Source organism: Rana temporaria, chromosome 8 (genome assembly GCF_905171775.1).
Source record: "Rana temporaria chromosome 8, aRanTem1.1, whole genome shotgun sequence".
In the NCBI taxonomy this organism is placed as follows: domain Eukaryota; kingdom Metazoa; phylum Chordata; class Amphibia; order Anura; family Ranidae; genus Rana; species Rana temporaria.
This window is the reverse complement of record NC_053496.1, coordinates 177,585,763-177,600,220: the sequence shown is the minus strand read 5'-3', so window position 1 is coordinate 177,600,220 and position 14,458 is coordinate 177,585,763. Positions and strand designations below refer to the sequence as shown.

The following is a 14,458-nucleotide window of genomic DNA, read 5'->3' as shown; positions in this document are numbered from 1 at the left end:
TTTTTTTTGCCACAAGTTTTTAGAAAATACAGAACGAAAATGAAATATCCTTTTTTTTTTTTTAACACAAACCTGTCAATTAATAAAATATCGTAACACAGTATTGGCATATTTACAATCCCCCCCCCCCCCAAATACATTCTACTACTCAGGTAATTCCAAAATATTGGAATTTTTTAAGGTGCTAATTAATACACAAATATTGTTAAAATTAATGATTACCTGACATTTCTTTAGGATAGGATAGGAGAAACACCCACAACATGAATTTTGGTGAATAAACCCCCTAGGGTATTTTTTCATTAGAGACCTGCTGAGCCTTTTGAGGATTTCATTTTTCTGCCACAAGTTTTTAAAAAATATAGGAAGAAAATTGTAATTCTTTATTTTATTACACAAGCCTGTCAATTAATAAAATATCGTAACACAGTATGGGCATATTTACAATTTCCCCCCAAAATACATTCTGCTACTCAGGTAAGTATATAGAACAAAAAGATTGGAATTTTTAAGGTGCTGATTAATACACAAATATTGTTCAAATTAATGATTTCCTGACTGTAAAGAACATGACAACATGACAACCTCCATTTTACATTCAGGTTGCCATGTTATAATAGCTTAAATGAAAGGTTTAAAAAACCTTTCCTTGAAGTTTAAATGGTTATCTATAGACACCTTTCACCTAGTTATGTATGAATGGAATTTCACCTTGGCTCATGTTTGTTTAAGATTTTAGGTCACATCCATATATTAACTGAACTTATATAACAGGTACTATCTAATAGGAAATGATTAACCTGAATGTATTCTTGTAATTACATGTATGCCCTTGGGAAACTCCTCCTGTGTCCTTCTAAATCTGTATATATACGAGGGACGTAAGTCGAGTAAAACAGATATCATATGATCACAAAGAATGCTTGTGTCCCATACCTCCCAACATTTTGAGTTGGGAATGAGGGACACCTAATAACAAATGTATGTAGGCATAGGGCATGCCCACTACCACACCCCCTTAAAGTAGAATTAACCAAAAAAAAGGTTAATTAAATCCACAAGGACTTTTTTTTACCACGATTATTTTTTTTATATTGGCTTTTAAAATGTACAAATGCAGAAATTTAGAAAATTGGATGAAAGGTTTAGCATTGGGAAACACTTTTTGAAAGATACAAAATGCATTTTATATACAACTATATGGTTTTGACCAAAATGAGGGACATGTGAGGGGGACAGAGGGACGTTGCTCCCAATCAGGGACAGTCCCTCGAAATCAGGGACAGTTGGGAGCTATGGTGTCCTGTGTCATTATTTGATATCTCCAGGCCAGTGGGGCTTATGGAAACTCTTTCCTGCATTGAACCTAAAACCTGCCTGAGTTGTCTTACAACCAAGGTTTCTTAGACTGACTTCCTATCACATTTCTTGAGGCTAGGATAGGAGAAACTCCCACAAAATGAATTACGAGGCCTGCTGAGTCTTTTACTCCAGAGTCGCCAAAATATAGAACCATTTATCCAACTGTTCATCCAAATCCTCTGGTTTATAGACCAGATACATCCTAACTATAGAACCATTTCTCTAACTTTTACTTCAGAACTTCAGAGTCTCTTGTTTATAGACCAGATACATCCTAAATATAGAACCATTTGTCCAACTGTCCATCCAGAGCCTCTGGTTTATAGACCAGATACATCCTAAATATAGAGCCATTTATCCAACTGTCCATCCAGAGCCTCTGGGTTATCCTCAATATCCTCAGCTACATCCTCAATATAGAACAATTTTTACAACTTTTACTCCAGAGTCTCTGGTTTTAAAAATAGAACCATTTATCCAACTGTCCATCCAGATCCTCTGGTTTATAGACCAGATACATCCTAAATATAGACCAATTTATCCAACTGTCCATCCAAAGCTTTTGTTTAATAGAACAGATACATCCTAAATATAGAGACATTTATCCAACTGTCCATCCAAAGCATCTGGTTTATAAACCCAATACATCCAGTACTTGACAGTACTAACAGTACTTGATCCAGGGTTTCGTCCGATCGCCTTTCAGGGATCAGGAAGGAATTTTTTTCCCTGCGGCAGCAAATTGGCTTAGCACTGCCAGGGTTTTTTTGCCTTCCTCTGGACCAAGGCCAAGCGAGAGGATTCAGCGAATCTTCCCTCTATTGCAATTAATCCCCCCCCCCCCCCGGTGACTGGCAACAATGGTTAAACTGCGATACTCTGCAGAAACGATTTGGGGTCTGAGACAATTCGCAACAGTATTACCAGCCGTCACCAAAAAGGCCTTAAAAATAGACCAACTTTTGAGATTCGATCAACGATCGACCATCAAAAATTTCAACCATTTAACCCAGCTCAAGCACATATCATGTGCTTTGATCAACACAAGATCGGCAGTAAAACACCGATCAGAAATCCACGATTTCTTACTACAAAACAATCTAGACTGCCTCTTTATCACAGAAAGCTGGCTTTCAGACGACTGCAACACCATTCTTGGAGAATTGGTGCCAGAAAATTATCGAATTATAACGGAAAACAGAATAGGGCAAAGAGGAGGAGGCCTGGCGGTGATCCATAAGTTTCATATTGCAATCACTAAGCCGGTCCTTCAAAATCCTCTTCCATTTATGGAAACCCTTACTCTTCAACTTCAAACTAACCCCCAGGAGACTGTTCACATTCTCCTCTGCTATAGGCCACCTGGGCCAAAATCGCAGCTTCTACCATCATTAACGGAGTTCATATCCACTTACTCCCTTAACAGCAATCATCTTTTGCTGCTCGGGGATTTCAATCTGTGGGCCAACTCCTCACAGGATCCCATCGCGGAGGCCTGCATCGATCACCTGGAAGGATTAGGACTACAGCAACTTATATGCGGTCCCACGCATGCTTCAGGTCACACACTCGACCTAATTTTCAGACAAAATCTGAAAATAAACATTTTGGGAAATGAACCTTTGCCATGGACAGACCACCATGCAATTAGTTTCATAATTCCCAGAATTCCACTAGTTATAAAAGCACCCAAGCCGGTGACAATACACTGGGCTAGATCTCAGAAGAAGCTCCATTCGGAGCTCTTCAAATCTACCTTGGGAAACCGAATCGAAACTATTCATCCTCAGTTGACAGCCTCAGATACACTGGATGCCATAAATGCAGCTCTGCTACAATCAGCCGACTTAGTAGCACCGAAACGCAAAGTCCGCATCCGGAAAAAAAAGTCCGGCTGGTTCAACAACCAGCTGTCCCTACTGAAGCAAGAGCGCAGAAGGGCGGAAGCCGCCTGGAAAAGAAGCCCTTCAGAAGATCACCTCATCATCTACAAGGCAATAACAACACAATATCATAAAGAAATCTTCAAAGCAAAGAAACATCATTTTTCTATGACGATTAACAGCGCCATGAACCGCCCCCGAGAACTATTCAAGATGGTCACCCAGACCATGAATCCGGGATGTCTTGAAGTCCCCAATTTAGACACCCAAGAGTTCTGTAATGAATCATCGACAAAATCGAAAGAATCCGGGTAAGTATTCTGCAAAATAATACCACCCTCAGCCCCCTCTTCAATCAACTACAAAACACCAACAGAAACCTTCTACAATCAACTAAGTTCACTCTGGAACCCATCTCCATCGATACCACCAAAAATATCATTGGTGCGTTGCGGAACAGCACAGCACCCAATGACATCATTCCCACCAAGCTGCTGAAGGAATGCGCCGACATTCTGGCGCCTCCCATCACACAGCTTATAAATCAGTCATTTAAGGAAGGCATAGTGCCATCCCTGCTGAAAGAGGGCACAATCCAGCCCATCCTGAAAAAACCTAACTTGGATCCCAAGGACCCAACTCACCGCCGCCCCATAACAGGCCTAAATATTCTCTCCAAGATAATGGAGAAAATAGTGGTACAACAGCTGCAACAGCATCTGGATACCCACAATCTACTGGATCCATTACAATCAGGCTTCCGTCCCGGACACGGGACAGAAACGGCCTTACTCAAAATATGGGACGATGCCCTCGAGGCCGCAGACGAGGGAGAATCCTGTCTCCTGGTTCTGCTGGACCTAAGCGCAGCCTTTGACACAGTAGACCACAAAATGTTACTGATGCGACTAGCCGAGGTAGCCAGAATCGCAGAAGGTGATTTACCATGGTTTTCCTCCTTTCTTGAAAACCGTTCACAAACAGTGAAACTGGGATCTTTCACGTCGGAAAAACGCACGGTGCCATGTGGAGTCCCCCAAGGATCCCCCCTGTCACCGGTACTGTTCAACATCTATCTTCGCCCTCTCTTTGATATTATCAGTAGCCAAGAACTACTTTATCACTCTTATGCAGACGATACGCAATTGTATTTTCGCATCTGCAACAAAAAGGATCATCATCTCAGTTTAGAGAAATGTCTCTCTTCGATAGAAAACTGGATGACTAAGAGTTATCTCAAACTCAACAGTTCCAAAACAGAACTTCTTATGTTTCACGCCAGCCGCAAGAGTCAACTGGCAACAACCTGGACACCGCCGCCCATTCTGGGCCAAAGCATCACCCCTAGCTCCAAAGTCAAAAGTCTAGGAGTCATTTTTGACACCTTCATGACAATGGACACACAAATAGGGTCAGTAGTCAGCGGATCGCACCATTTGTTGCGCCTACTACGCAGACTCATTCCATTTATTCCCAAAGAAGACGTAGCAGTCGTGGTGGGAACAATCGTGAATTCCAGACTGGACTATGCAAATGCCCTTTACCTCGGGCTCCCAAAGTACCAAATCGCTCGTCTGCAAGTCGTACAGAATACGGCCGCCAGACTGGTGACTGGGAAAAGGACATGGGAATCAATCTCACCTTCGCTGAGAACCCTTCACTGGCTGCCAGTAAAAGACAGAATTGCATTTAAAGCACTCTGCCTGACACATAAGTGCATCCATGGGAAGGCGCCGCAATATATTTGCGACAAGATAGAACCTCACAATTCTAATCGCGTTCTGCGATCCAGCGACCAAAATCTGGTCAAGGTGCCAAAAACCAAATACAAGTCCAAAGGAGAAAGAAGGTTTGCTTTTCAAGGTCCGAGACTATGGAACGTTTTACCAACCAGCGTTCGGTTGGAGGAAAACCACCTGACTTTCAGAAGACAGATCAAAACTCTGCTCTTTTGATGTCATGAGACACGAAACATCAAGCGCCCAGAGGCGATTCAGTTCGCATGTGCCGCGCTATATAAGTTTTTCATTCATTCATTCATTCATCCTAAATATAGAACCATTTATCCAACTGTCCATCCAGATCCTCTGGTTTATAGACCAGATACATCCTAACTATAGAACCATTTCTCTACTTCAGAACTTCAGAGTCTCTGGTTTATAGACCAGATACATCGTAAATTTAGAACCATGTATCCAACTGTCCATCCAGAGCCTCTGGTTTATCCTCAATATCCTCAGCTACATCCTCAATATAGAACATTTTTTACAACTTTTACTCCAGAGTCTCTGGTTTTAAAAATAGATCCATTTAGCCAACTGTCCATCCAGATCCTCTGGTTTATACACCGGATATATCCTAAATATAGAGCCATTTATCCAACTGTCCATCCAGATCCTCTGGTTTATAGACCGGATACATCCTAAATATAGAGCCATTTATCCAACTGTCCATCCAGATCCTCTGATTTATAGACCAGATACATCCAGGGGCGGACTGACAACTCATGGGGCCCCCGGGCAATAGAAGATTATGGGGCCCCTCTGGCTTACAGATGGCCACCACGCCAGGAGGTAGTGCAGAGGCGGGCAGCTAAAATCTTGGGATATTCACATTAAAAGCATGTCATTTTCGGACATATCAGGGACAGATCAAAAAAAACCACAGATTTTTACATACTGTCCCTGGTTTTACTGAGCCTGGCAACCCGGATGGGGCCCCCTAGTGGCATGGTGCCCTCGGGGAGTGCCCGAGTGACTCACTGGTCAGACCGCCCCTGGATACATCCTAAATATAGACCAATTTATCCAGCTGTCCAGCCAAAGCTTTTGTTTTATAGAACAGATACATCCTAAATATAGAGCCATTTATCCAACTATCCATCCAGAGCCTCTGGTTTATTGACCTGATACATCCTAGACAGTATTTATCCCAATACAGTCCAGATAATTTTCAGTTTGTTATCTGACCAGAGAGGAGTCATGTCGTATAGATCAGGAAGAGGTGAGGAGAATTCAGGGAGGTTGTGTGATATCTCTTTTATTCCTATTAATAAAGCACCAGCCACAAGTTTTTGTTGGTCGTTATTATTACTTTCTCCCTTTACACAAGATTATAAAGTAATGAAGAAAATATCTGGTGATCCATTAACACCCAGCAGCTGGGAGGAGTGGGAGTATTTAGAAGGACACAAGGATCTCTACAAGGACGTCATGATGGAGAATCAGCTGCCCCTCACATCACCGGGTAAGAGGAGACTTTATTGTAAAGGAGAGAGCAGTACGGAAGGGTCCATCTAGATCCCCCATCATCTGATAAACACATAGAAACAATGTATTCAGTCAGTGAAAGTGTTTCCTACAGATGGATCCAGTAATGGGAACCCACCAGAGAGATGTCCCCGTCCTCTGTATTCCCGGGATTCCACACAGGAAGGTCACATCATCCCCCACCATCATCAGGTAGGTGGGACTGAGCAACTATAACTCAAAATGTATTCTAATCTATGAGAGGGCATTCTTCTGTGTAATCTCGTGTTTCTTTTTACCAATGTATTCTATCACCTATGGGGTTTAGGGTGAAGAACTGAAAGACATCAAAGTTGAGGATAAAGAAGAAGAAGAAAAGAGGTTGGTGAGTGGAGATCAGCAGTCTATGGAGGAGGGGGAGATGATTACGGAAAGTAAACAGGAGAAATCTTCTCTACATATAGACACAAGTAAGTAAAAAAACACTAAATATAGAACCAGTTCCCATTATTATTTTACTTCTATTGCCGCGTACACACGATCGGAAATTCCGACAAGAAAACTTGGATTTTTTTCCGACAGAGTCTTGGCTCAAACTTGTGTTGCATGCACACAGTCACACCAAATTCCGACCGCCAAGACTGCGGTGACATACAACACTACGACGACCCGAGAAAAATTAAGTTCAATGCTCCCGAGCATGCGTCGACTTGATTCCGAGCGTGCATGTTTTTTTTGTGCGTCAGAATTGCATACAGACGATCGGAGTCCCCCCCCCCCCCAAGAACTTTTCTTGTCGGAAAATTTGAGAACTAGCTCTCAAATTTTTCTTGGCGTAAATTCCGACAGAAAAATTCCGATGGAGCCTACACGCGGTCAGAATTTCATATCAGACTTTTCTTGTTGGAATTTCCGATCGTGTGTACGCAGCATAAGAGTATAAAGTTTGTATTTACATTGTTACATCAGAGGAGAAAAGGTCTATGTCTACTGAATTCACCCAGGAGGAAGACAGAATAACCATATAAAGATCAGCCCCATTTTCTATAGTTTAAAAATGTTCTTTCCTGATCCCAAGAGGCAATCAGATAACTTCCCAGATCAACATTCTAAAATGTTTTTCCTACAATTATTAGTAATCATATACAGCAGTGGCGGCTGGTGCTCAACATTTTTTTTTATTTGGGGGGGGGGGGGGCAAACAAATTGAAAAATTAAACTGTTAGTAATGCAGGACTGTAAATAGCCATTTATCAGGTGATTTTGTATCATTACTGCTAGAAACAACTGTGCCCATCATATGCAGCCCCACTGTGCCAGTCATATGCAGCCTCACTGTGAACATCATATGCAGCCTCACTGTGCCTATCATATTCAGCTTGACTGTGCCCGTCATATGCAGCCTCACTGTGCCCGTCATATGCAGCCTCACTGTGCCCATCATATGCAGCCTCACTGTGCCCATCATATGCAGCCTCACTGTGCCGTCACAGTAGGCCAATCACATCCACATTTCAAGTAAAAGAAAATCCACTTAACATAAGGAGTCCTCCTCAGAGCCCCCTTTTTACATCAGCTGTCCCAGTCAGTGCCCCCTTTACATCAGGGGTCCCAAACAGCATCCCCCATATACATTAGATGTCGCCATCAGGGTCCTCCTTTACTTTAGATGTCACCATCAGAGCCCCCCTTTACATTAGATGAGTTGAGAGGTCTCTTGATATAGCGCGGTCTTACCCCGACGCGCTTACAAACACATACACATATTAGGGCCATATTTATAGACAGCATGTCTTTGGAGAGTTGGAGGAAACCGGAGTACCTGGAGGAAACCCATGCAGGCACAGGGAGAACATGCAAACTCCAGGCAGAGGGTGTCGTGGTCAGGATTTGAACCAGCGACCCTATTGCTGCTAGGTGAAAGTGCTAACCCCTACACCACTGTGCTGCCCCCCTCACCCTTCTCGTACTGACAACAAGTCGCCTGTCATCCACCTTCGGGCGGCCGGGATGAGTCACAGAAACCGAAGTGAAGGCACAAGACCCGCCAATCACACATCACAGCAGGCAACAATGCTATAGAGCAGGGATCCTCAAACTACGGCCCTCCACACTGACATTCAAAGACATGACTAGGCATGATGGGAATAGTAGTTCCCGCACAACTGGAGGGCCGTAGTTTGAAGACCCATGCTATAGAGGGAGTGTTCAGGGCGCAGAGTTCAGCGCCCCGAGGACTTTCTAAAGGAAGCCAATAAAGCTTCTTCTTTGCAATCACATGATTGCAAACACATCATGCTTCCCATAGCAGCTGTGTGTCCGGCGACCTGCACACACTTAAAGGGCCATCATTATAATTTTTTTGGTGATTGCAGCAAGTCATGCTTCAAATACACCTGTGTGTCCGGAATCCCACACACACTTAAAGGGCCAGTGTTTTTTTATTTTATTTTTTTTAAAGTTTTTTATGATGAGCAGCTTTGGCAGGCCACAACTGATATACAGTATTTGTAATAAGAAGAACATCCAGTCATTTTTTATTGTCATCTGGAACCAGATTATTCCTCATCCACAGAGCTCTAAAAACAAAACACCCCTTCCGTATACAGAGGTTAGTTTTTTCTATTTAATTACATCCAATCTATTCTGCTCACATACAAAATGGAGAATGTCACATCATTCTGTACAGGAAAAACTGAGAAACCCTAACTGCTGGTAGTAAAAACATCATCGGTATACCTACCCCACCGCCCAATGTACTGTGGGTATTGAAAACCATTTGAAAGAATCAACTCAACTCTAGTCCTCACCAGAAGAAGGCAATTTTATTTACCACATTAACCAATGTTCCCAATTAATGAGGAGGAGATACTGTACACCATATGAAAGGTCCATCTCTATTCCCCAATATAATGTCATGTTCCAACAAATGAGGAGGAGATACTGAGATTGCAGGCTTGGCCGGCTTAAATCAGGTTTGGTCTCCACCCAGAGACTGGCCACATTAATCACCTTGCAGGTGGACAGACAGACATGGAGAAGGCCATATGAAAGGTCCATCTCCATTCCTCGATATAACGTCATGTTCCCAACAAATGAGGAGGAGATACTGTACACCATATGAAAGGTCCATCTCCATTCCTCAATATAATGTCATGTTCCCAACAAATGAGGAGGAGATATTGTACACCATATGAAAGGTCCATCTCCATTGCTCAATATAGTGTCATGTTCCCAACATATATGACTCCTGAATACAAGATTCCAACGATTCTTCTAACATTGATTGTAAAATTGTTTCTCAGCAGATGACCATAATGTCCGGAATACGTCTGAGGAATCTTCTGATAAATCACATACCAGGACTCTAAGATCTCACAGTAGAAATACTTTAATAGATCCGTCTATTCCCGAGGAATCTTCTTCAGGGCAGGAAGCAGATCACACAGAAGAGAGGTCATTGTCATGTTCAGTGTGTGGGAAACTTTTCACAAAAGAGAGAACTTCTTAAACACAAGAAATGTCACACTGCTGAGCGTCCCTATTCATGTTCAGAGTGCGGGGCGTGTTTCACTAGCAAATAAAACCTTCATATACATCAGAGAATTCACACAGGTGTATGTCCCTTTCCATGCTCAGTATGTAGGAAATGTTTCACTACCAAGCAAAATCTACTTTCACACCAGAACATTCACACAGGTGAGCGTCCCTATTCATGCTCCGAGTGCGGGAAATGTTTCACTAGCAAACAAAACCTTCTTGCACACCAGTACAGTCACACAGGTGAACATCCCTATTCATGTTCAGAGTGCGGGAAGTGTTTCACTAGCAAACATAACCTTCTTATACACCAGTACAGTCACACAGGGGAGCATCCCTTCTCATGTTCAGAGTGTGGGAAATGTTTTACTAGCAAACTTAACCTTCATACTGTATACATCAAAGAAGTCACACGGGGGAGCATCCTTATTCATGTTCAGAGTGCGGGAAATGTTTCCCTTATAAAAGCACTCTTTGTAGACACCAGAAGCTTCACACAGGGGAGCGCCCCCATTCATGTTCAGAGTGTGGGAAATGTTTTTTTCGGAAAAATTAGCTACTTTAACATCTTAAAATGCACACAGGTGAACGTCCCTTTCCATGCTCAGAGTGTGGGAAATGTTTCACTGAGAAAAAAATTATTCTTAGACACCAAAGAATTCACACAGGAGAGCGCTCTTATTCATGTTCAGAGTGCGGGAAATGTTTCTCTGACAAAATAAATCTTATTGCACACCAGACATGTCACACGGGTGAGTTTCGCTATTCATGCTCAGAGTGCAGGAAAGGTTTAGCTAATAAAATAAATCTTATTAGACACCATAAGCTTCACACGGGGGAGTGTCCATATTCATGCTCAGAGTGCAGGAAAGGTTTCATTAGAAAAGATAAACTTATTGTACACCAGAGAGATCACACGGGTGAGCGTCCTTATTCGTGTCCAGAGTGTGGGAAATGTTTTAAATGGAAATTTTCATTCGATGAACACCAGAAGACTCACACGGGTGAGCGTCCCTATTCATGTTCAGAGTGCGGGAAATCTTTCACACAGAAAGGAAACTTTGTGGAACACCAGAGAATTCACACAGGTGAGCGTCATTATTCATGCTCAGAGTGCGGGAAATCTTTCACATCGAAAGGAGGCCTTGTGAATCACAAGAGAATTCACACGGGTGAGCATCCCTATTCATGTTCAGAGTGCGGGAAATCTTTCAATCAGAAAGAAAGCCTTGTGTATCACCAGAGAACTCACAAGAGATAACGATCTTTCTCATGATCACAGTGGTGTGTTGGGGGAGGGGCGGAATATATTGAATGTTTTTCAGGTTCGGTTTGATAGATCTGAGTCTGCAGGGATTGAATTCTAGTAATATGATCCTCTAAACATACAGAGATGACTCGGTCCCGCACTCACACAGACCGCACCATACAACTAAACTGTGCTAATACATGGCCAGATATGACAATACATGGACAACACTTCTTATTGGTTGATGTTGGTTTCTGTACATTATTGTTCTTGTTATGTTTTACTGAAGAAGCCGGCTTCTCATTGGTCCAACCAATAATAAATACACTTTATGGTTTATTATCTTCAATTATAAAGGTTTCGATTTAGATTCTATCTTAGTTTTTTAATTGTTTGTTAACCACTTGATGACCGCCATGTTGTTCCCCCTTCCTGCATACGTCATTCTTTAGTTTCCAGCACAGTGATATTTGACTGACAATTACTCGGTCATACAACACTGTATATTAAATTATTTTATATCATTTTTTTGAAAAGCGTTCTTTTTAGTTGTGACTTTTCACCGCTTTTAATATATAATGAGAAAAAAAATGTATACATCTTTCTTCATAAATTTAGGGCACGATTTATTTTTCTACATTTCTTGGGTAAAATACAAAGCAAATCCGTGTATATTATCTACTCTGTGTGAAAGTTATAAAGTCTACAATGTATAATGTATATATTGAAAATTAATCAATCCCGATGTTCTGACTGAATATGTAAATTCTTGAGTCTCTAAAATGACAGGACAGTACAAATACCCCCAAAAGTTGTCATTGTAACAAGTTATTTCTCACACACAACATGCGTATTTTTAGAATTACACCACAAAACACATTATTCCACACTTTCCAAGCATGGGGATATCACATGTGTGGGACTTTTTGTTCTGTCTGGATGCATAGAGGGGCCCAAAATCCAAGGAACACCTTCAGGCAAATAGTGCATTTGATTTCCTGACTATCTATCACATTTCTTGAGGCACTAAAGTGCCGGGATAGGAGAAACACCCACAAAATCACCACATTTTGGAGAGTAAACACCTCAAGGTACTTCCTCCCAACAATAGGATATCCTCTTTTATTGGAAACCCTTCATTTCCCGCAGCTTTCCCTAATCCCAACGCTTTTGCCCTCTGGATCTCGAAAGATCTTATTACCCCGGACTCGCTTCAGAAGACTGGCGTAATTGCCTCTTTCCAATCCATACAATCCTCACATTCCTTCCCCAGGACAGAATTTTACAAATATTTACAAGTCAGACATTTCTTTAATTCACACTGCTATAGGGCTACAGCTAACCCGGTCATAACATTTGAGGATCTTAACATAGATTACAAGATTATTGCAAAAATAATTGCAAAATCGCATCGGAGGTGTAGTGAAAGACATGGTAAGCGCTGAACAAACATGCGCTGTACCAGGCAGGAGGATCTGAAGCCTCGAACACACGCACGGTTTTCTCGGCAAGAACCAGCAACAAAAGTGCTGGCAGAGCTTTCTTGCCGAGTAAACCGAGCGTGTGTACGAGGCTTTCAGGTTTCTCGTCTGGAAATCTGGCCAGAATCTCGATGAGAAAAATGGAGATCCTGCTCTCTATTTTCTCGTTGAGATTCTTGTCGGCCTGTTTCCTGACGAGAAACCTGAGCGTGTGTATACTTACCTGTCGCCGTGGAGAGCCCGGGCATGCTCGAAAATGACTTTGACGCATGCGTGGTAGCTTTCACAGCATAGGTAGGGTGGAGCAAGATGGCGGCGACGGCATCGAATGTGACGAGCGCATGCTTGTCGTACTCGATGACGTCACCGCGTTCTTGCCTTTCAAGAGAACCGTGTTTTTTTTTAAAGGTCTGTGTGTACACTCGGGCGGCAAGAGATTCTTGTCAAGAATCTCGTCGGTAAAAATTATGTTTTTTTCCTGACGAGATTCTGGCCCGTGTGTACCGGGCTTAAGACAGGGCTGTCCTCTTTTCCCCCTTGGTTTTTATAAGTGTTATCGAACCGCTATTGAATTTTTTTCAAAAAGACAAATTTTTTAGAGATATGTTTGTTCCAGAGAGTGGTGTACAAAGGGTTAAAGCCATGGCATGGCCCTATATGGATGATCTTGTCTCCTTGGGGCAGACACAACAAGAGCTGAATAGAGACAATTTACATGTTAAAATCTTTTGTTCAACATCAGGAATGGCAGTTAAAGTGGTTGTAGACCCTCTGTGGGAAGTTACACCTACAGGTAAGCCTAGATTAAAGCGGTAGTAAACCCGCTGAACTTTTTTTATTTTTTTAACCCTGTAAAGCAAAAGGCATAATGAGCTAGTATGCACCACATACTAGCTCATTATGAAATACTTACCTTATATACTCGAGTATAAGCAGACTCGAATATAAGCCGAGGCACCTAATTTTACCAAAAAAAAATGAGAAAACTTATTGACTTGAGTATAAGCCTAGGGTGTCCATCTGCATGCCTCACTGTGCCCATGCCTTACTATACCCATGCCTCACTGTGTCCATGACTAGACTGACATTTAACATGGGAGTCTATGGAAGGGGTGCCCGGCTTTGAAAAATTGGTGCTCCCCAGCCGTAGGTCACCCAGACAATAAACTTTGTTCACTTATAAAGGAGAAATAGGGCTACACGTGTGCCAAGTTCTGGGTCCAGGGGACTTACGACCGTCTGGTACCGGGACCCCAAACTCACTGGAGAAAAGGCCATTTAACATGGGAGTCTATAGAAGGGGTGCTTTGAAAAATCGGTGCTCCCCAGCCGTAGGTTCCCTGGACAACAAACTTTGCACAGTTGTAGAGGAAGCGTGGTGTTACATGTGTGCCAAATTTGGGGTCCAGGGGGCCTAGGGCCCGGCCGGTACCAGGTCCCCGAATTCCAGGAGATCAGGTGCAAAAAGGTGATTCGAGTATAAGCAGAGGGGGGCATTTTCAGCCAAAAAAATGTGCTGAAAAACTCGGCTTATACTCGAGTATATACGGTACCTTAGAACGAGGCATCAGTAACTTACCTGGTCTACACCGAGGGAGATGACATCTTGCCTCACCGTGTCTTCTGGGTATCGCAGCGCCAGCGCTCTGAGTGGCTGGAGCTGCAATGTCATCACTCCCGCGCATGCCCCCTAGT

General features: G+C 42.6%; 1 protein-coding gene across 2 annotated transcripts; it reads left to right on the top strand.

The window, feature by feature from the left end:
- Positions 1-6,765: 6,765 nt before the first annotated feature.
- Positions 6,766-11,631, top strand: LOC120910182 (zinc finger protein 300-like). Of its 2 annotated transcripts, none has more exons than XM_040322066.1 (2): positions 6,766-6,963; positions 9,802-11,631. In XM_040322066.1, exon 2 carries the CDS (start codon positions 10,608-10,610, stop codon positions 11,292-11,294), a length of 687 nt encoding a protein of 228 aa, XP_040178000.1. In that variant the 5' UTR covers positions 6,766-6,963; positions 9,802-10,607; the 3' UTR covers positions 11,295-11,631. The 2 variants fall into 2 exon arrangements, with proteins under 2 accessions (XP_040178000.1, XP_040177999.1); XM_040322065.1 differs by having other exon boundaries at positions 9,799-11,631.
- Positions 11,632-14,458: the final 2,827 nt, after the last annotated feature.

Excerpts from the sequence above, each read along its gene's own strand:
- LOC120910182 (XM_040322066.1), top strand. The coding sequence starts at position 10,608 with ATGCACACAGGTGAACGTCCCTTTCCATGCTCAGAGTGTGGGAAATGT.